The following is a 22,179-nucleotide window of genomic DNA, read 5'->3' as shown; positions in this document are numbered from 1 at the left end:
AACTCTCCTGCCCTTGGGTTCAAAAAGAGGCTTTGTCAGGACAATAGCTCCTGTGAAAAGAACCTGGGGATTTAAGTGAAGAGGATTCAGTTGTGAGATAAGGAAGCCAGAAAAGTTTAGATCTAATGTGCGCAATGAAGACTAGAGTCCACTGGAGACCACTTCTGGAGTGCTGTGTCTGGTTCTGGGAGACCAATTTTAGAAAGTTCAGTGACAAGCTTGACATCTTCAAGAGGAGAGAGGGGCCTGGGCCTAGAGGTCTTTGGAAGAAACAGAAGTTGTTTAGCTTGAAGGTTGTATGAATGCATATGTGGTGGGTGAGGTGCTAGAGAAGAAGGGACAGGGAGGCATTTAGTGAAATGGTACTGAGAAGGGGAAGGTCTGGTAGCACAGGATAGCTTTGAACTCAGAGGGTGGTTTGGAGGAGTAATTAGGTTTGTTCAGATGCAGAGAGGCTGACGGTGGCTTTTGTGGCTGGGGAAATGTTTCTTAACCATTTGGAGCTATCCTTAAGTGCAAAAGGGCTGCTTCTAGCGGTGATCCCCCTGCATCCCCCTTCAAGCAAAGCAAAGGCTGCAGGCCACTCATTGGGGGTACATTGTACAGTGTAGATCTCTGTTCTGGTACAGTTTAGGTTAGATGTCACCTGTGGTGCATTCCCAGCTGAGAGATTCGGTGATGTTTTTGAACTGCTTGGAAGGGGGAAGTGAGGAAGCTGCATGGTTGCCATTGTCCCCCTCCCTCTTTTCCACACACCCCACCCCCTTTCTGCCGGAGACCGACCCATCCCCATCAAAACCTAGGCCTTTCTTGGGTTGAAATTCAAGAGGTGGAACTTTGTATTCGTGGTCCAAGGACCTTCCAAAGCCACCTACGTCCTGAAGGGAGCTGTCTGTGTTGGATGCAAAATCCTTCTTGCAGCATCTCATTCCCATGAATCCCTATGCCGAAATGGCCTAAGAGCCTGTGCTACTTCCCTCACTGAGAAACGCGATTTCGATGTCAATGGGAAGAGAATCTTTTTCGTTTTTTAATAAGTGAGAAGTCGAGTGTCTGTAGAACTATGCCGTGGGGGAAAGGCCATGAGGGGTAACAGGACAGCTTTCAAATTTGAAGGAAACACGGGGAGTAGTCTGCGTTTGACCCGAGTTTCGTGGATAGTTAGGGGGATTGGGAGAGGCTCCGAGCGCAGTATTTGAGGTTGCAGCGAAAAGCCGGGCAGCACACGAACCCAGAGTCTTCTGGCTTCAGGTTCGGATAGAAATAGCGCGATTAGGTGCCGAGGATTTTTGTGTTTTTTCCCTTTTTTCAGGGGTAAGAAACACAACCATGAAGGAGAGTGGAGAGGCTGTAAGAGACTGAGAAGGCGGGTTGCACCGCGAACCAATCACAGCGCGGCTCCCTTGTCTATATATACTCACGGGCCCAGCGTCCCGGGATATAGCGACTGTGGTGGTCTGTCTTTCCTTTTTTTATTTTTTATTTTTTTATCTCGTCCTAGGTTTCTTCCGACCCAGTCGCAGCGCGAAACGATGTCTGAGACTGCGCCCGCCGCCCCGGCCACTCCAGCCCCCGCGCCGGCTGAGAAGACTCCGGTCAAGAAGAAGGTCAAGAAGCCTGCTGGAGCTGGAGGAGCCCGGCGCAAAGCTGCAGGCCCCCCGGTGTCTGAGCTGATCACTAAGGCTGTGGAAGCCTCCAAAGAGCGCAGCGGCGTGTCTCTGGCCGCCCTCAAGAAGGCGCTGGCGGCAGCTGGCTACGACGTGGAGAAGAACAACAGCCGCATCAAGCTGGGGCTCAAGAGCTTGGTGAGCAAAGGTACTTTGGTGCAGACCAAAGGCACCGGGGCTTCCGGTTCTTTTAAGCTCAACAAGAAGGCTTCTGCCGGCGAGGGCAAAGCGAAGGGCAAGAAGGCGGCTGCCGCCAAGGCCAAGAAGCCGGCTAGCGGTGCAGCCAAGAAGCCCAAGAAAGCGGCAGGGGCGGCAGCTGCTAAGAAAGGTGTCAAGAAGACGCCAAAGAAGGCCAAGAAGCCGGCTGCGGTGGGAGCCAAGAAGGCCACCAAGAGCCCAAAGAAGCCCAAAGCGGCCAAGGCGAAAAAAGTGGCCAAGAGCCCTGCTAAGGCTAAGCTGGCTAAGCCCAAGGCGGCTAAGCCTAAGGCGGCCAAGCCTAAGAAGGCAGCGCCAAAGAAAAAATGAAGGGTGCTATGGGAGAACTCCGCTTTTAGAAGCCTCAAAAGGCTCTTTTCAGAGCCACCCCAAATCCTCAGAAAGAGCTTAATACAATACTTTTCTCCCTCCTCAGTTTCCCTACACTCTTGGTGCGGAGGGAGGGCAAAATGCGTGGCGGTGGGGATGTATTCGCAAAAGCGGAAAAATTCAAGCGCCTCGGATGAGGGCTTGCTTCTTGGGACATCCCAAGCCGTGACCCGCCAGCTTGGCTATGAAGAGATTCGCTCTTCAGCCTCGGCTAACACTTAACGACCGAGATCTGAGCTGCCTGCACATTCGGGAGCCCATTAACAGCTCTCCGCACTTCTGCAAGCCTATACTGCTAGTACGTTCCCCGATGTTGGCTCGAACCCCCGCCCCCTTCCAAAAGCAAATATTTCCGCTTCTTGCATGAAATGTTGGGTGTGTTGACTCGCAAGAATGTCCCGGGACGCTGGGGACGTCCTCTGGCACACAAGAATGCTTTTCGCGCATGCATATATATACCCTTCGCTTGACACTTACTGGCAACCCCGGGACAAGTGAGTTGGGTTGCCTTCCAGAAATCCTCGTATTGCCAAAGACTAGGGCTAACAGACTGGGCTGCACTTGGAAACCCAATACTTGTGCTTGATCCTAACCCCCTACTGTCGGGACAGCTTTTTTAAGTTGGGGACCGGGGCGTGTAACGGCTTTTTCTTTGAAAAAAATGGGTGGCTCTGAAAAGAGCCTTTGGTTTCTGGGGCTAACCTTCATGAAACCCCTTTACTTGCCCTTGGTTTTGTGGTGACTCTCGGTCTTCTTGGGCAACAGCACAGCCTGAATGTTGGGCAGAACGCCACCCTGCGCAATGGTGACCTTGCCCAGTAACTTGTTCAGCTCTTCGTCGTTGCGGATGGCCAGCTGTAGGTGGCGGGGAATGATACGCGTCTTCTTGTTGTCACGGGCCGCGTTGCCGGCCAATTCCAGAATCTCAGCAGTCAAGTACTCCAGCACCGCTGCTAGGTAGACTGGCGCTCCCGCGCCGACTCGCTCCGAGTAGTTGCCTTTACGGAGCAAACGGTGCACCCGACCCACCGGAAACTGCAGACCTGCCCGAGAAGAACGAGACTTGGCCTTGGCGCGGGCTTTGCCTCCCTGCTTTCCGCGTCCAGACATATCGAACAGAAAAAGCAGTTCTTGGTAGAAACTTAGAAAAACACGCCGCTTTTTCCCCCTTTTCGCAGGACGCAGGACCTATTATACTATCAAGCGGGAGGCTAAACGGAGCTCTCCCATTGGTCCAGAGCCGCTCTTGCTTATCCAGCCAATTGAAAACTTGGACGGTCATCTGGTCCTTTGCATATGCTCCTCCCAATACGGAAACGGCTTTGAACATGCTTCATCCAATCCGGCGTTAGGGATTTCCAATCTCTCATTTGAATACGCGCACTACAAGTAGCACCGACTGAGTGAGAGCAAACATCCGCGTTTGAGTTTCTCTGAGCTTTTGCTTCGCTCTATTCCTCGACATGCCGGAACCCGCCAAGTCTGCTCCTGCCCCGAAAAAGGGTTCTAAGAAGGCGGTGACCAAAGCGCAAAAGAAAGATGGCAAGAAGCGCAAGCGTAGTCGCAAGGAGAGCTACTCTATCTACGTGTACAAGGTGCTGAAGCAGGTCCACCCGGACACGGGCATCTCGTCCAAGGCTATGGGCATCATGAATTCTTTCGTCAACGACATCTTCGAGCGCATCGCCGGCGAGGCTTCCCGCCTGGCGCACTACAACAAGCGCTCCACCATCACTTCCCGGGAGATCCAGACGGCCGTGCGCCTGCTGCTGCCCGGGGAATTGGCCAAGCACGCCGTTTCCGAAGGTACCAAGGCTGTTACCAAGTACACCAGCTCCAAGTAGGCTTGGACAGCAAAATCCTCTAAAAAAATTGACCCAAGGGCTCTTTTAAGAGCCACCCACACTTTCAAAGAAAAGAGCTCTAACCTTGTGGGGTCGTGTGGCTTTGTCCAGCGTGTCCTCTGGTAAGCCTTCTATTAAGTAATGTGTAAATCTTGCTTATTTCTTGTGTAAGGGGCTGTAAGGAAGATGAGAAATATGTTTGTCGCCTTGACATAATGCCTTACCTCACCTCTTCTTCCCCCCAGTTCTCGCCAGTCTTGATCTTCATCCAGTGTAGTTGTACTTTATTTGCACCGTTTTCGGGTTTGACTGGAGAGTACTAAACGGGCCTTAATACCCCAGGCCAACACGGGCAGAAAGTTGCATAAACGGCACAATAGGACCTGCTATCGCTCCTTTGTGGTAATTCAAAAGAAAAGCTAAAGAGTTTGCGCGGGAAAATGCTGGAAAAACTGGAGGGATGCAAAACAAGGCATAGTATCCAGCATCTCATGGGCGCATAGGAAAGTAAAACTCCAAAAACTCCAAAAACATTGCTTTCTTGAAATATGGGATAGGGAGGATCACAAAAGGTAACATGGACTGCTTTGATCATGTAAAATTAAAAGTATATAAGACCTAATGCCAGACGTCATAACTTTAGAAGGTAAAGTGGTTACCTCAGGGAAGTTTTTTCTTTGTCAAGGGAACCTAATATTCCCTGATTTTCATTAATAAGGCCATTCCTCAATATAAAAATGGTCCAAGGACATGAACATGCAGTTTGCAATGTAGAAAATCCAATATAACAACCACGGTTTTTTTTCCCAAAATGCCAGAGAAATGTAAACTCAAAGCAAAACGTGTTGTTCCATTGTCCGTATCCATCAAATCGCAGAGATGGCATAAGAGGAAAATGAGAAATGTTGGGAGAATAGGTATATTGAAGTACTATTGGCCTAGCTGTGAAATTATCCCCACCACCATCACCACTTCTGCTACTGAATCTTTTCCCAACTGCTAGATTTCCCCTCTTCACACCCCCCCCCACACACACACACCTTCTGCATCTATTCCCTAAAAGTCACTAGACTATATAAACCCTTTCATCCCACTATGCCAATGTTAAGCCTCTACCCTCAAGATCACTTAATGAGCTTTGTAGAGGACCCTTAGGTACCAAAATATTTATTGGAGTTCTTTCTGTAGTGACCAAAAAAAAAAAAATATATATATATATATATATATATATATATATATATGGATGGAATGGTGTTATAAGAAAAGAGTTTCAAATAAACATGGGCAGAGAAGACATCTATGAATTTGATACAGAGTGAAGTGAGCGGAACTGGAAGAAGAATTTATTTAAGAATGACAGGAACACCAAAGAGATAAAGAAAAATACATGTACAAGAATATTCATAGCTTCGCTCTTTGTGGTTGTAAAAAATTGGAAAATGAGGGAATGCCCTTCAATTGGGGAATGACTGAACAAATTGTGGTATATGTTGGTTATGGAATACTATTGTGCACAAAGGTGCACAATATGGTGGAGGAATTCCATGGGAACTGGAACAACCTCCAAGAAGTGATGCAGAGCGAAAGGAGCAGAACCAGGAGAACATTGTACACAGAGGTACAATTGTACATTGTACACTGTGGTACAATTGAATGTAATGGACTTCTCCATTATCGGCAATGCAGTGATCCTGAACACTATCCACATTCAAAGGAAACAACATGGGAGTAGAAACTCAGAAGAAAAACAACTGCTTGATCACATGAGTCGATGTGGATATGATTGGGGATGTAGACTCTAAATGAACATCCTAATGCAAACACCAACAACATGGAAATGGATTCTGATCAAGGACACGTGTGAATTTCAAGTTGGCTATGGAGGGGGGTGGGGGGAGAGGAGGGAGGAATAGAATATGATTTTTGTGTCCAAGGAATAATATTTGAAATTGATCAAATAAAAATAAAAAAGAATGACAAGGAACATTATAAAGTGAAACAACTTTAAAAGAACTGGTCACTGCAATAATAAACTTCTTATCTATAAGACTGAAATGAAAAAAAAAATGCTGCCCACCTCCTTGCAAAAAGGTAATAAAATGAGGAATGAGATATACATATTTAGGCACTATAAGGTTAGGACAGAAAGATTCTTTTCATTTAAAATTGTTCATTGTGGAGCAGATTCCATTAGGGGAACAAATGACAATCCTTGAAAGACAGAGACAAAAAGAGACAGAACAAAATAAAATCCATGGAATGTTATAGCATCTAAATGCTTAAAGGAGCTAGAGATATAAAAGTTTAATGTAGGGACATTCTTTTTTTTTTTTTTTAATTTTAAATATATTTTATTTGATCATTTCCAAGCATTATTCGTTAAAGACATAGATCATTTTCTTTTCCTCCCCCCCCACCCCCCATAGCCGACGCGTAAGTCCACTGGGCATTAGATGTTTTCTTGATTTGAACCCATTGCTTTGTTGATAGTATTTGCATTAGAGTGTTCATTTAGAGTCTCTCCTCTGTCATGTCCCCTCAACCTCTGTATTCAGGCAGTTGCTTTTCCTCGGTGTTTCCACTCCCATAGTTTATCCTTTGCTTATGAATAGTGTTTTTTTTCTCCTAGATCCCTGCAAATTGTTCAGGGACATTACACCGCCACTAATGGAGAAGTCCATTACGTTCGATTATACCACAGTGTATTAGTCTCTGTGTACAATGTTCTCCTGGTTCTGCTCCTCTCGCTCTGCATCACTTCCTGGAGGTTGTTCCAGTCTCCATGGAACTTCTCCACTTTATTATTCCTTTTAGCACAATAGTATTCCATCACCAACATATACCACAGTTTGTTCAGCCATTCCCCAATTGATGGGCATCCCCTCGTTTTCCAGTTTTGGGCCACCACAAAGAGCGCAGCTATGAATATTTTTGTACAAGTCTTTGTGTCCATTATCTCTTTGGGGTACAGACCCAGCAGTGCTATGGCTGGGTCAAAGGGTAGATATTCTTTTAGCACCCTTTGGGCATAGTTCCAAATTGCTGTAGGGACATTCTTACTGGGGTTTCATTTCTCACTCTGCTACTGTGCTGCATTTCACAATCCCAGAAACTCATCATTCTTTAAGGTGACATCAAATCTGACACTCACACCTCCTTTAACATCTCTTTAATCCTGGGTCCTGTGATTTTTAAATCTCTATCTTGCTTGGTCTAGCACCCAAAATTGTGCACACCCATACTACACGGGCATGTGCTAGTCAATGGCAAATCAGAAATAACTAACTGCCCACCTGGGCTGTCCCAAGCCAAGCTTGAGCCACCCTTGGTACGTGTGAGGCGCAGGAAGTGAGATAGAGAACAGCCTCTGGAGTTTGCTCACTTCCTGTGGACAGGGATAGGTGCCAGTTCGTTCTAGGAGTTCAAGCATGGAGACCTGCAGGCAGCTTTCTTTCAGATCGGTCACGTGAGTGAAGGACTGATTTCCTTCTCTACCTTGGCCTTCCGGGCCTAAGCTCCCTCTGGCTCAGCCAGAAGGTTGAGTTAACCTTTTTCCCTTTCCCTTTCTTTCCTTCTCTCCCTCTCCTTCTTTCTCACTCCTGTTGTAATTAAACCACCATGAAACTCCATACTGACTTGGGTGTTTCATTTAGGAATTTCATAAATGAATTCCTCGGTGACCTTAAATTAATATATACCAGTCTTTAAAGGTGATTTCACTATCACAGTCCTGGCCATCTTTCTGATTGGGTAAGGTGTAAGTTTTGGGGTGGAATGTAGGCAACTGGAAGCTCATCTCAGATCATCCTTTTTTGGATAACACCCAGGGAATTCACCTCATCATTTCCCATCCACCTGCTCTTCTGGAAATCACGATCTCCAGAAAAATCATCATTCTGGAAAATAAATTTCAAATCTGAAAATCACACCTCCTCAGATCATTTCTCATTCCAGCTTTAGGACTTCACAGTGCCCCTGAGAATATAACCTGCCCCCATTCTCTCCACATATTTAAATATATATATATATATATATATATATATATATATATATATATATATATATATATATATATATATATATATATATATATATATATTTTTAAATCCTTATCTTCTGTCTTAAGGACTAAGAAATGGGAGTTAAGTGGCTTGCCCAGGGTCACCTAGCTAGAACTTGTCTGAAGTCAAATTTGAACCCAGGGCCTCCTGAGAGAGAGGGAAGAGAGAGGAGAGGGAGAGGGAAAGAAAGAGAGAGACAGAGACAGAGACAGAGTCTTAAGCTTTTCATTATATCCCTAGGTATGAGCATAGAACCTAAGATGTTTCATGGTTCCTTGAAGCACAAGTAAACACTACCCTATTGGGAATTAGCCACAATGGGGGGGGGGGGCACCCAGGGTCAAGAAGAGGTGTTGATCACTGCCAAAAGTTACATAAATGTCAAATGAATAATAGCCATTAAATTTAGCACGTTAGAGATCAGTGTCTCCACTTAAGCCTTAAGAGAAGAGTTTTAGTAGAATCATGGTTTTAGGAATTAGAGGTTTTGCAGATAAGTAAAGCCCTGATTGATGAGCCCTGATTGCAATACCATATCCCATCAGTTGATATAGTATTGCGCCACATCATCTAAACTAAAAAACAAAAAAACAAACAGACCAGGAGTAGCAATCATGATACAAAGCCAAAGTAGAAATTGATCTGATTAATAAGAGATAAAGAAGGAAATAACATTTTGCTAAAAGGTACAATAAACAATGAAGTAATATCATTACTAAACATTCATGGACCAAATAGTATAACATCTAGATTTCTAAAGGAAAAATTGAAGGAGCTGAAGGAGGAAATACTTACTAAGACCATATTAGTGGGGGATCTCAACCTTCCCTTTTCAGAACTAGATAAATCAAACTGAAAAATAAATAAGAAGTAAAGGAAGTAAAGGAAATTCTAGAAAATTAGAATTAATAGATATCTGGAGAAATCTGAAAAGGAATAAAAAGGAATATACCTTCTTCTCAGCAGTACATGGTATATATACAAAGCTCGACCATTTATTAGGGCATAGAAATATTGCAAATGAATGTAGAAAAGCAGAAATAATAAATACAATTTTCTCATATCATAATGAGATAAAAATTATACTTAACAAGGGTCCATGGAAAGGCAATTTTAAATTAATTGGAAATTAAATGATCTAATTCTTAAAAACTGGTGGGTCAAATAAGAAATCAGAGAAACAATTGAGGACTTCATTAAAGAAAATGACAATGAGAAGACATCATACCAAAACCTATGGGATACAGCCAAAGCAATACTCAGGGGAAAATGTATATCTCTGAGTGCCTATAGCAACAAAATCATGAAGGAAGAGATCAATGAATTAGGCTTGCAACTTAAAAAATTAGAAAAAGAATAAATTAAAAATCCCCAGATAAAAACTAAATTGGAAATCCTAAAAATTAAAGGAGAAATGAATAAATTGAAAGTAAAAGAACTATTGAACTAATAAATAAGACTAGGACTTGGCACTTAAAAAAAAAGAAAATAGACAAAGTACTGGTTAATCTACTAAAAAAAGAAAGAAGAGTATCAAAGATGAAAAGGGTGATCTCACCTCTAATGAAGAGGAAATTAAGACAATTATTAAGAGCTACTATGCTCAATTATATGACAATAAATATGTCAATCTAGGTGAAATGGTTGAATATTTACAAAAATATAAATTGCCTAGATTAACAAAAGAGGAAATGGAATACTTAAATAACTCCATCTGAGAAAAAGAAATGGAACAAGTCATTAAGGAACTTACTAAGAAAAAATCCCTAGGCCTAGATGGATTCACAAGTGAATTCTATCAAACATAATGTACAAATTATTTGACAAAATAAGCAATGAAGGAGTCTTACTAAATTCTTTTTATGAAAAAATATGGTATTGATTCCAAAGCCAGGCAGACCAAATACAGAGAAAGAAAACTACAGACAAATCTCCTTAATAAACATATATGCAAATATTTTAAATAAAATACTAGCAAAAATATTACAGCAAGTTATCACAAGGATTATCCACTATGACCAGGTGGGATTTATACCAGGAATGCAAGGATGGTTTGATATTAGAAAAATCATCCACATAATTGACCATATTAATAAGCAAACCAACAGAGATCCCATGATTATCTCAATACATGCAGAAAAAGCCTTTGACAAAAAACATCCATTCCTTTGAAAGCACTAGAAAGTATAGGAATAGAAGGGCCATTCCTCAAAATAATAAACAGTATATATTTAAAACCCTCATCAAATATCATCTGCAATGGGGACAAATTAGAAGTCTTCCAAATAAGACCAGGAGTGAAGCAAGGATGTCCATTATCACCTCTATTATTTAATATTGTTCTATAAATGCTAGCAATAGCAATTAGAGAAGAAAAAGAAATTGATGGGATTAAAGTAGGCAATGAGGAAACTGAACTATCACTCTTTGCAAATGATATGGTAGTATACTTAAAGAACCCCAGAAAACCAATTAAAGACTAGTAGAAATAATTAACAACTTTTGCAAAGTTGCAAGGTACAAGATAAACCCACATGTCATTAGCATTTCTACAGATTTCCAACAAAACTCAGGAGCATGAGTTAGAAAGAAAAACTGCATTTAAAATCACTCTAAACAATAAAAAATATTAAAGAATTTATCTACCAAACACAGGAATTATATGAATACAACTATAAAACACACAATTAAAATTAGATCTAAAAAACTGGAAAAACATTAATTGCTCATGTGTAGGACAAGCTAACATAATAAAAATTATAATCCTACCCCCAAATTAATCTACTATTCAGTTCCATGCTTATCAAATCACCAAAAAACTTTTTATAGAATTAGAAAAATTATAACAAAGTTCATCTCGAAGAAAAGATCAAGAATAGCAAGGGAACTAATAAAAAAAAATGTGAAGGATTGGGGCCTAGCAGTACCAGATCTTAAACTGTACTATAAAGTAGTGGTCATCAAAACAATATGGTACTGGCTAAGAGACAGAAGGGTGGATCCATGGAATAGACTTGGGATAAATGACCTCAGGAAGATAGTGTTCAATAAACCCAAAGATTCCAGATTTTGGGACAAGAGCCCACTATATGACAAACTGCTGGGAAAATTAGAAAACAGTATGGGAGAGATCAGCTTTAGATTAACATCTCATACCTTATACTAAGATAAATTCAAAATGGGTAAATGACAAATATAAAGAGTGAAATCATAAATAAATTAGATGAACATAGAATAGTATACCTGTCAGATCTAAGGGACAGGAAGGAATTTAAGACCAAGCAAGAGATGGAGAACATTACAAAATGTAAAATGAATGACTTAGATTATATCAAATTAAAAAGGTTTTGTACAAACAAAACCAAAGCAACCAAAATTAGAAGGAAACTAACAAGCTGGGAGAACATTTCTATAATAAAACTCTCTGACAAAGGTTTAATCTCTCAAATATATAAGGAACTAAGTCAATTGTACCCCCCCCAAAAAAAAATTAAGCCATTCCCCAACTGACAAATGGTCAAGGGATATGAATAGGCAGTTTTCACATGAAGAAATCAAAACTATCAATAAGCACATGAAAAAGTGTTCTAAATCTCTCCTGATTAGAGATATGCAAATCAAAACAACTCTTAGATACCACCTCAGATCTGGAAGATTGGCCAAAAGGACAGTAAAGGAAAATAATAAATGTTGGTGAGGATATGGCAAAATTGGGGCACTAATACATTGCTGGTGGTGTTGTGAATTTATTCAACCCTTCTGGAAGGCAATTTGGAACTATGCCCAAAAGGCTTTAGAAGACTTCCTGCCCTTTGATCCATCCATACCACTGCTGGGGTCCATACCCCAAAGAGATAATAAGGGGAAAGACCTTTACAAAAATGTTCATAGCCTTGCTCTTTGTAGTGGCAAAAAACTGGAAAATGAAGGAGTGTCCATCGATTGGGGAATGGCTGAACAAATTGTGGTATTTAATGGTAATGGAATACTACTATGCTGAAAGGAATGAGGAACTATAGGAACTTCATGTGAACTGGAAGGACCTCCAGAAAGTGATGCAGAGTGAAAGGAGCACAACCAGGAGAACATTGTACACAGTGACTGATATACTTTGGTAAAATTGAACATAATGGAGTTCTCTACTAGTAGCAATGCAATGACCCAGGACAATCCAGAGGAATTTAGGAGAAAGAATGCTATCCACATCCAGAGAAAGAACTGTGGGAGCAGAATTGCAAAAGAAAAACACACGATTGATCACATAGTTTGATGGGGATGATTAAGGGTTTTGATGTTAAAAGATCACTCTACTGCAAATATGAATAACATGGAAATAGGTTTTGAACAATGCTATATGTATAACCCAGTGGAATTGCTTTTCAGCTCTGAGACTGGGGAGGGAAGGAGGGGAGGATTGTGAATCATTAAACATGGAAAATTATTCTAAATTAAAAAAAAAAGTCAGGGCAAATTCTGTGGATGCACAGTTGTCAGCCTCTCTGAGGAATTGGCCATTACCCCATTAAATGGGACAGAAACAGAGCATACCCTGTGTTATAGGGATATTTAGGAAAGAGGGGAAGGGTTTATACAAAGGGAGAAAATCACATTTAAATAATTGAGTTTATTAACAGAAAAGGGAATGATGGGAAAGGAATAAGGGGGAAAGTTTGCATCTGACTATTTGCCCCAAGATATTTCAACCCACTATAATTAATTTTCAAGCTTAATCATTTTCTAAACTAAACTAAACTAAAGACTACTAAGGATTACTAAAGATAAGTCCTAACAGGGAGTCCAGATTCTCACTTAGAGTCCTTTGGTGGATCAGGTAGCAGGAATCCAAGTTATGGTGTCCTTAGATGATCCAGGCAAGGTAGAGATTCTCTTTCCCAGTCAATCTGTCCACCAGGATAACTGGAGATTTCCTCTCAACTTCTTCTAGTTGATCCTCATAGGCAGGCTGCTTGATAGATGGTTTGTCCAGGGGAATCTCAGATCCACAGCTTCAGTCTTTACCTCTAGCTCCAGAATGACTGTTAGAAACCTCCTCCTTTAACTGCTTAGAACTTTTACCCAGCCAGCTCTTGGAGAATTCTAGGCGGTCATTTAAACTCTTGCTACACCTGAGATTCCCTTTTAGGGTTCATACTTACAAATTGGAGAAGAAAAAAAATTTTTTTTTAAGTTAGGCCAAGACAGTTTGTATCCTCTCTTGGCTAGTAGCCAAGTTGGACTTCTGATCTGGGAAGCCTCAGGGGCAGAGTGGCTACCAAACCAGAGCCTGGAGCCAGATAGGGACTAGCCAACCCAACTAAGACAGAGGAAAAAGCATTCTCACAGGCCCTTCCCATTAGGACCAGATCAAACCTAGGCAGCCTGAGCAAAATTTCAAATTTTTTTTTTCTCATGTTGAATGGCTGAGCAACATCATGGAAAACAAGGAAATTGGCTTTTTGATGCCCTGAATTCTAACACCAGGTAGCAATTGGACATATTTTGCAGGAAAAAGGGTATATGGACAGAATCCTCTTACCTTCTAGCTTTGTCCCCTCACTAGGTTACAGTTCCCCACACTTTAATCTTTACTTGGATTTTTAAGGCAAGGGCGGGCCCAGAAATCCAGTCAGAGTTAGAAAAAAAGGAAACTGGGCAGCTATCAGTAACTGTTCAAATCTACCTTCTTGTTCTGCTGCCTGGAGGAGGAAGGTTGATTTTGACCAGAAAGAGATTACTCAAGACAACGAGGAACATCCAGTCCTCTTCATTAACTGTCTGGTTGAGCCGCTGAGGAAATCTACCAATTTAGACTCAAGGAGTGGACAGTCAGTCAACTCCAGACATTTTAATCTTCAAACTTCTACTTTCAGATTAACCAAAGGTGCTCCTAAGGTTTTTGTCTTGCTAAAATCTGGTACTGTTAGGCCACCATCCTTCACATTTTTTTTCATTACATCCCTTGATATTCTTCGATAATTTGTACCTCTGATGATTTGTACCTCTGATAATTCCATAAAGTTTGAACTGGTTTTCATCATGTGAACGCATTACTGGAAGGTCTTTTGTCTTTAGGTTTTGTAAAGTCCTACTAAATTATACTGTCTTATTGCTAGCAGGATTAATCGGTTTTATATAAAAAACCTCCAGAAGTTGCTTGGAATCTGGAGAATCAATCTAAATGCAAATCTGCTCTAGAAACAAGATTCATTCCAAGTATTTTTAACAACTGACCCAGTTAAAGACCAGATTTTGATGCAAAGATACATATCTCTAAATTTGAACAGACTAAACTACAAAATTTGTAGATTGTGGTAAATGAATGAACTCTGATACAGAATTTTCATAGCAAAATATTTAAGATGACATTAACTAAATGTGGCATATTTATGTTTGACTAAATCATTAATATTTACTACCTTTAAGTTGCATTAAGTAAAGGAGATGACATGAAGGAGTCTCTAACAAGGATATTTGGGACTAGTTGACAGTCAGGCTGGATTAAGGAAGTTTTGAAAACCCTCTTCCTTATAATATCAATAATTGTTACTGTGTTAATTTTGCTTTATTAGAGTATTTAATGCTTCCCAAAAATTGTATATGCCTATGAAAATGCTTGCAAAAAGACTTTTATAACAATTATCTCGAGAAGGAAATAATAGGATGTGCAAGGATGTATTTAGAAAATCACATATATGATTATGAACTAAAATGGGGACTGTCACAAGAGAATTTTTGACTCACTTTTTTTGCTGAGACTACAATAAGAAAAAGGCTGTGATGAGAAATTCTGGCTCAGGCTTCGAGTCACCACTATCATAAGAAAAGGGCACTAACCCAGTCTCTACTGTGGGTTTCGAGACATTCTCCCTGGAAGTTAGAAGGTCACAACACCTGCAAAATCAAAGTTGGGAAATAAGCTACACTTCCAGTTTTGAGGATCTGGCATTATGTAAAATAGACAATTTTGTTTGAAAATGAAAAGCTTTCATAAAAACAAAATGCACCTAATGCACCTAAATTAAGAAGAGAAGGTATTGAATCAGAGGGAAAAATTTAGTCAGATTTCTCTGAAAAGGACTGAATATTCAAGTCAGGTGAGCAATTATCTAGGTATAACTAGATGATACCATGATAGAACATTGGGCTTAAAGTCAGGAGACCTGAGTTCAGATTTGGCCTCTTACCAGCTGTGTAATCCTGAGCAAATCATTAAACCTCTCTTTATCTCAATTCTCTCATATGTAAAATGGAAATAATAATAGTACCTCTATCACAGAGTTGTTGTAAGGAACAAACTAGATAATATTTATAAAGGGCTTATGCCTGACACAGCAGGCACTATATAAATTTAGATATTGATATAAGTAAATGCATAGTTCCTATATGTACATATATGTGTGAATTTTAAAACTACTCCACCCTACTCAGGCCTTCCTTTAGAAGATCTGATTTAGCTATCTCCTGATTAGTAACAATGGAGATACTTGGTTAAACAGAATCAAGTCTTGGGAACTCTACATTTCTGCACCCAACCTAGTTTAACAAAGTCAGGAATGCCTGCATCATACTCAAGGATTAAGTATTTGAGAAAATGGTCTTCAACAGACATATACAGAAACAGTGGACAGACCCCTGGGCTGTCCTAAGTCAAGCTAAGCTAACATTGGTACAGATGAGCACAGGAAAATGACGTAAAACCGTCTATCTAGGGCAAGTCACTTGCTCTCTTCAGTCTCTTCCTGGAGAGGCGTCTCTGACTGGCAGCGTACTAAGCATTCCAACATCTTGGCGTGGTGGTTTTGGTGATGAGTTTTCCCTTGAGCTAATTCAGGTTCAGGCATCTTGGCTGAGCCCTCTTGGAGTTCAGGCTGATTCCTTCCTCTTTCACAATCCAAACCCTTACTTTCTAGATCCCCTAATCTTCCCGCCCCGTACAAGCCAGGTGGGAGAAAATCCTACATCGTTTCCTTTTCCCTTCTTAATTTCTTTCCACTATATTAATTAAATCACCATAAAATTTCAGACTGACTTGGGTATTTTTATTTTATTATTTGGGATATCCATGGTGACCAATAATTAATATAATTTAGGTCACAACACTAAAATTATCCTTTACAGTTTTGGCTGATCATGTCAGTTGTGACAAAATACCCTCAATCTTCTTAACTTTCCTAAACATTTTCTCTACTGTGACGATCCCTTTTAATAACTTATTTTGATCAGCTGTAGAGGTAAGTAAATTTTTTTAAATTCCCCTCTCTCCTTAACTCAGAATCAGCTGTTTTTCTTTTTTTTTTTTTAATCCAAAGCAGCAGGACTAGGAAAATTGTTTAGCTACGAATCCCCTTTCCCTCAGGGAACAACTGCCTAGATCTGCCTAAATTACTCTTAATTAGGAGTGAAGGGGACCTAAAGAGAGTTTTGGCCTTGTCCTGCTTCCCATGTGTTTTGTGAAGCCAGCTAGGAAAATAATTATTATATATATATATATATATATATATATATATATATATGTGTGTGTGTGTGTGTGTGTGTGTGTATACATATATATATATATATATATATGAATATTATATTCTTTGACATTTATATGATGGTTGAAGAATTAGGGACATTGAGGAATTCAGCACACATCCAATTTCTTATATTATTAGGTAATGTCATTTTTGTACTCCTCAGTACTATGTTTAGAGATGCTAACATAAAAAAATTATTTGAGGCTGAAATTCAGAAAAACACACAAAATTCCAAAGCTAAAATATAAGCTCAATTTGATAATTTAAAATGTTTCTTACAGGATCAATTGACAAACATCCACCCCACTGGAAACAGGTCTGGACCTGACAGACCTGTTTCTGAACCTCTAAATGAGGAAATTTCCTTCCCCAAAATAGAGATGGAAAGCACCTTCCCTATAGCTCAGTTAACAGACTGGTTCTCTCATGGACTGCAAATCTTGGCTGAACTTAATCCCCACGACCCTTCCCCTGTGATCCCAGTTTCTCATGTTCCTTCTCCTACACTAAACCAAATTCCAGCCCAAAGGAAATCTCGTCCTTCTAAAGAAACTTGTCTTAGTCAAACTGACCCACAAGTACCAAATTCAATTAGAGGCTTTTTCCCTATAAGAGTAGTACCTGAAATAGGACAGAACAGGGATGTGGTGACTTTAAGGCACAATATACCATTTACTCCTCAAGAAATAAATGAATTTACATGAAATATCCCCACATATGAACAAGATCCCTTTCTAGTAACAAAAAAGATGAGAGACATATTTTTTCAGTATAATCTATTTTACAAGGACATTGAAAACTTGCTACAGGCTTTTTAACTGAACATGAGAAAAATAAAATAATTGTTCATGTCAACAAAACCCTGGGGCCCAATGCAGCACATTAGCCATCTCAGGATCTGGAATGGGACTATAATGACTCTGAAAATCTTTTTACAATTATACTGTTGTAGAGAGGCTATCTTAACAGAGATGAGAGAGTGTGCAGACAGTATAGATAAGTGGGCCGAATTTGAAGAAAATTAAGCAAAATGAGGAAGAGACACCCTCCAGATTCATGGACAGAATAATCGAGTTTGGGGGTAGATACCTGGATTTTGACCTATCTAAAGTGCAATTTTGCACAAGACAAGTTAGAAGGCACTTTGTCAATAACTCTTGCAAAGTGATTAGGGATTATTTTATAACACATTGCTCAAGATGGTCAGAGATAGACCTTGAAGAATTGTGGAAAACAGCTCTATATGTTTCAAAGGGAAACAAAGAAAAGGAGGAAGAGAATAATGATATCATGGGGGAAATGGAGAAACAATTGACATATTTAACAGATAAGATTGCCAAACTGGAAAGAGGGCATGATACTCAACCAATGGCACTTGCCCCTCTCCAGGAATCTAAATATCGATCCATTACCTGCCAATTCTGTGAGAAGAAGGGCCACAGAATGGTAGAGTATAGAACTTTACTCAAGGCCCTCAGAAGGAATCTGCAGTTTAATAACAATTACAGAAGAGATAATTATAGAAATAACTATAATAATGATAATGGAAACCACAACTTTAGGAATGATAACTATAGGAATAGATATTAGGAAAATGATAACTCAAACCAAATAACTCCACAACAATATAACTTAAGTGGTGCTTGTCCAAAAAGTAATCGGGGTGCTAATGACCCTCAGGGGGTGCCCTTCAGGGGGGTGCCCAAGGAACTTCTCAAATACTATGAAGGTATCTGGGGGGGGGGGCTGGGGCACAGGAATCAGAGGATACAACCTTTGATATTCCAGACCCTGATGTTCTACTACCCATTGTCCCTATCCACTACACCCCCATACTAAGAACCCCATGTTACCTTAAAGGTGGGTAACATCTATTATGATTGTCTTTTAGACACTGAAGCTTCCAGTTCTGTATTAAAGAGTACACCTGATTTACATTGTTATTCTGTTGGCTCAGAGAATGTAATGGGAGCATCAGGAATACCCCAAAGGGTTAAAAAACTTTCCCCTAGAATGGTGTCTGTAGGACCCCTATAGGTACAACACTCCTTCCTTTTGTTGCCTGACTCCCCTTTAAATTTGCTGGGGAGGGACCTTCTATGAAAACTCAGAGCCACAATAACTTGCTGCCCAGATGGTTCCTTATCATTTGAAGTACCTGAGGAATCTTTAAATTTACTCCCTGTACTTCTCTCAGAGAGTCAGGAGAGGAAAGAGAATCCAACCTTTATAATACCTGAAGATATACCGGAGTCTCTCTGGGCCACATCTTTTTCCAATGTAGGTTTACTTAAGTCCACTGTTCCTGTGCAGATTAAAACTAAATCTAGCCCACCTCCTTCCATTCCTTGGTATCCCCTCTCAAAAGAGGCAATAGAGGGTATTACGCCAGTCTTTAATTCATTAATTGACCAGGGAATAATAATGCCTTGTAAATCTGAATACAACACACCCATCCTGCCCGTTAAAAAACCAAAAAGGGGGCCCGATGGCAAGCACCTCTATATATTCGTACAGGATCTGAGGGCTATTTCATAGCTGGTATGTTTACAAGACCCATTAGAGAGACTAGTCTTCTTAGGGCCTCAGGGGGCTATTGTGAATTTTAAGACTACTCCACCCTACTCAGTCCGTACTTTAGAAAATCTGATTTATCTGTCTCCTGATTAGTAACAATGGAGATACTTGGTTTAACAGAATCAAGTCTTGGGAATTCTACATTTCTCCACCCTACTTAATTTAACAAGGTCAAGAATGTCTGCATCATACTCAAGTATTAAGTATTTAAGAAAATGGTCTTCAATAGACATGTACAGAAACAGCAGACAGACCCCTGGGCTGTCCTAAGTCAAGCTAAGCTAACATTGGTACAGATGATATAGCATACCAGGCATCTTAGCATCTTGGAGGTATGATTGATGTATTGATATTGTATCCTGTATATTCATTTGCCAAACACATGGTAAGATCACTTGATGTTCATTGTATGGAAAGTGACAGTCCAAAGGACTAGCAAAGGACAGGTAAATTTCTGGGCTGGGCCTTGACAGCCACGCCGCCCTGGCTCGGAGTACATTCATTTGCAAAGCGCCGGTTGAATTAATCTCCTCCTCTTTGATTCTGTCATTGTCAATGCTACCAATGTAAAAACCTATGTCATGTTACATATTCATTGATCACCGCCCAATCCACATTCCTAAAACCTCCAATAAATACTGGGGAACAAGCGAGAATCTCTCTCTTACTTTCCTGGATCTTCTGACTGCTCTGTCCTATCTTTTCCTCCTGATCTCTCTTTCCTCTTGATGCTGCTTCCTATCAATGCTCAGACTGTCTTGTCCATAGGAGGCATTAAGGAGTTGTTACTCCCCACATGTTTTCTTATTCCTCATGTTTCCCTTTAATTAATTATCCAAGGGAAATATTAAGGAGTTCACACCACTTCCCATGTGTTTTAACTTGTTGTTTCTGAGTCTTTAATATTCACCTATTTCCTTAGTCTCCCTTCTCCTTCTCAGGTTATCACCCACAGGTAAAAATATATAGAGACTGCTGGCCGGTCCTTATAGATGAGACACAGGAAAGTGATGTAAAACCATCTATATAGGGCAAGTCACTTGCTCTCTTCAGTCTCTTTTCCTGGAGAGGCGTCTCTGGCTGGCAGTGCGCTAAGTGTTCTGACATCTTGGTGTGGTGGCAGTTATGTGTCTGGGTTTTGGTGATAAGTTTTCCCTTGAGCTAATTCAGGTTCAGGCATCTTGGCTGAGCCCTCTTGGATTTCAGGCTGATTCCTTCCTCTTTCACACTCCAAACCCTAACTTTCTAGATCCCCTAATCTTCCTGCCCGGTACAAGCCAGGTGGGAGAAAATCCTACATTGTTTCCTTCTCCCTTCTTCTTAATTTCTTTCCACTATATTAATTAAATCACCATAAAATTTCAGACTGACTTGGGTATTTTTATTATTGGGATATCCATGGCGACCAATAATTAATATAATTTAGGTCACAACACTAAAATTATCCTTTACATATGTGTGAATGTACACACATACATATACACAGAAAAATATGCTTATACATGTACAAGCAAAAACTAGTCTCTATTAAATGGTCAAAATATATTAACAAAGAGTTCTAAAAAGAATTTAAAACTATTAACCACATGCCCCTCAAATACTCCCAATCACTAATAATATGAAAAAATGCAAATCAAAGTAACCCTGTGGTTTCACCTCATACATACCCAACAAACTGGCAAAGGTGAAAATAATTAATGCTTGAAAATTTATGGGAAGATTGACCCAGCAGTGTACTAATGGAGGAACTGTGAATTGGTTAAAATTTGCAAATCAATATTGAAATACAAAAATGAAGTTAAAAAATGTTCATACCTGAATCCTAATTAGTACTCTAACAAGGTGCCTTACTGGCAAAAGTCACATTAAAGTGGCAAAGGAATGCTTATATATTGCAATCTTGTGCATTTCCCTTAGGCCATAGAAGTGAAAAACAAGATAAGTTCAACATCCCACACTTACTTCAAAGTCATAAAGGTTAAAAGAATTACTAAAACAGGTCATAATCTCATATATCCCATAAGGAAATAAACTATAGGTAAACTAAGTCAGGGAACAGATTAAATTACATTTTGAGAGTTCATAAAGAGTCTAGTTGAGGAAAAGCATTTACATTCACCAAGTCAGGGACAGTTGAAATTCTTCCTCTGGATTCTTATTTAAGGAATATTTAAGGCTCTAAGTATTAAATTTTCACATCCTGCAAGATAGGTTTTGATCAGGTGAGGTTAATATTAGCCAACATTTGCATGAATATCCCTGAGTTCCAAATAACAAAGTTAATAATATACCTACCCCAATGAAACTATTGATAAAATAAAAGTCTACAAAAATAACAAAATATTTACAATACTTTTGGTTAAAACAAAGAAATATAAATGAAACAGATGACCATTAATTGTGGAATGGCTAACCAATTTGTTCTACATGTCTATAATGGAATATTACTTTGTGTAAACCTCAAAATTTCTTAGACTTATAAATGTTGGAAATTTCACCATTGGGAAATTTCATACTTGAAAAATTTCCCATTGATAGTGGGAACTCTATTGGAATGTGAACCCCATTGGCATGGGAGGTTCCTCCTCCTCCCTTCTTAAGATTACTTTAGGACAGAAACCTTTTGCTGAACAATGGAAAGGGCTTTGACCTATGCTTAAGCATAGAACAGGAATTTCTTTGAGTCAGGATTGATTTTAGAATTGATACAATAGAGATACTTGGAATGACAGAACCAGGTCTTGGAAATTACAATCTCTACCCTACTCAGGGTAACAGGATTTAGGAAGGGCTGCAGCAAAGGATCAAGATTTAATTATTTGAGAATATGACCTTCAACAGACATGTGCAAAGCCACAGACCTCTGGGCAGTCCTGGGTTAAGGTAGAGCCACCATTGGCACAGGGAAGACATGGACAGTGATTGGTAG

General features: G+C 40.0%; 3 protein-coding genes across 3 annotated transcripts; 2 read left to right on the top strand and 1 right to left on the bottom strand.

The window, feature by feature from the left end:
* Positions 1–1,421: 1,421 nt before the first annotated feature.
* On the top strand, positions 1,422–2,293 carry LOC100011471 (histone H1.4-like). The gene has a single exon (XM_001362568.4). The coding sequence runs from the start codon at positions 1,533–1,535 to the stop codon at positions 2,190–2,192; it is 660 nt and encodes a 219-aa protein (XP_001362605.1). The 5' UTR covers positions 1,422–1,532; the 3' UTR covers positions 2,193–2,293.
* A 131-nt stretch (positions 2,294–2,424) lies between these two features.
* On the bottom strand, positions 2,425–3,423 carry LOC100011560 (histone H2A type 1). Its single transcript, XM_001362740.4, has one exon. The coding sequence runs from the start codon at positions 3,360–3,362 to the stop codon at positions 2,970–2,972; it is 393 nt and encodes a 130-aa protein (XP_001362777.1). The 5' UTR covers positions 3,363–3,423; the 3' UTR covers positions 2,425–2,969.
* A 228-nt stretch (positions 3,424–3,651) lies between these two features.
* On the top strand, positions 3,652–4,718 carry LOC100011522 (histone H2B type 2-E). Its single transcript, XM_056814286.1, has one exon. The coding sequence runs from the start codon at positions 3,716–3,718 to the stop codon at positions 4,094–4,096; it is 381 nt and encodes a 126-aa protein (XP_056670264.1). The 5' UTR covers positions 3,652–3,715; the 3' UTR covers positions 4,097–4,718.
* Positions 4,719–22,179: the final 17,461 nt, after the last annotated feature.

The sequence above is a fragment of the Monodelphis domestica genome, chromosome 2 (genome assembly GCF_027887165.1).
Source record: "Monodelphis domestica isolate mMonDom1 chromosome 2, mMonDom1.pri, whole genome shotgun sequence".
NCBI lineage: Eukaryota > Metazoa > Chordata > Mammalia > Didelphimorphia > Didelphidae > Monodelphis > Monodelphis domestica.
The sequence above is the reverse complement of the archived record's forward strand: the minus strand, read 5'-3'. Positions and strand labels throughout refer to the sequence as shown.

What these genes read in the sequence shown, in the direction of transcription:
- LOC100011471 (XM_001362568.4), top strand. Translation starts at nt 1,533, where the DNA reads ATGTCTGAGACTGCGCCCGCCGCCCCGGCCACTCCAGCCCCCGCGCCG.
- LOC100011560 (XM_001362740.4), bottom strand. Translation starts at nt 3,362, where the DNA reads ATGTCTGGACGCGGAAAGCAGGGAGGCAAAGCCCGCGCCAAGGCCAAG.
- LOC100011522 (XM_056814286.1), top strand. Translation starts at nt 3,716, where the DNA reads ATGCCGGAACCCGCCAAGTCTGCTCCTGCCCCGAAAAAGGGTTCTAAG.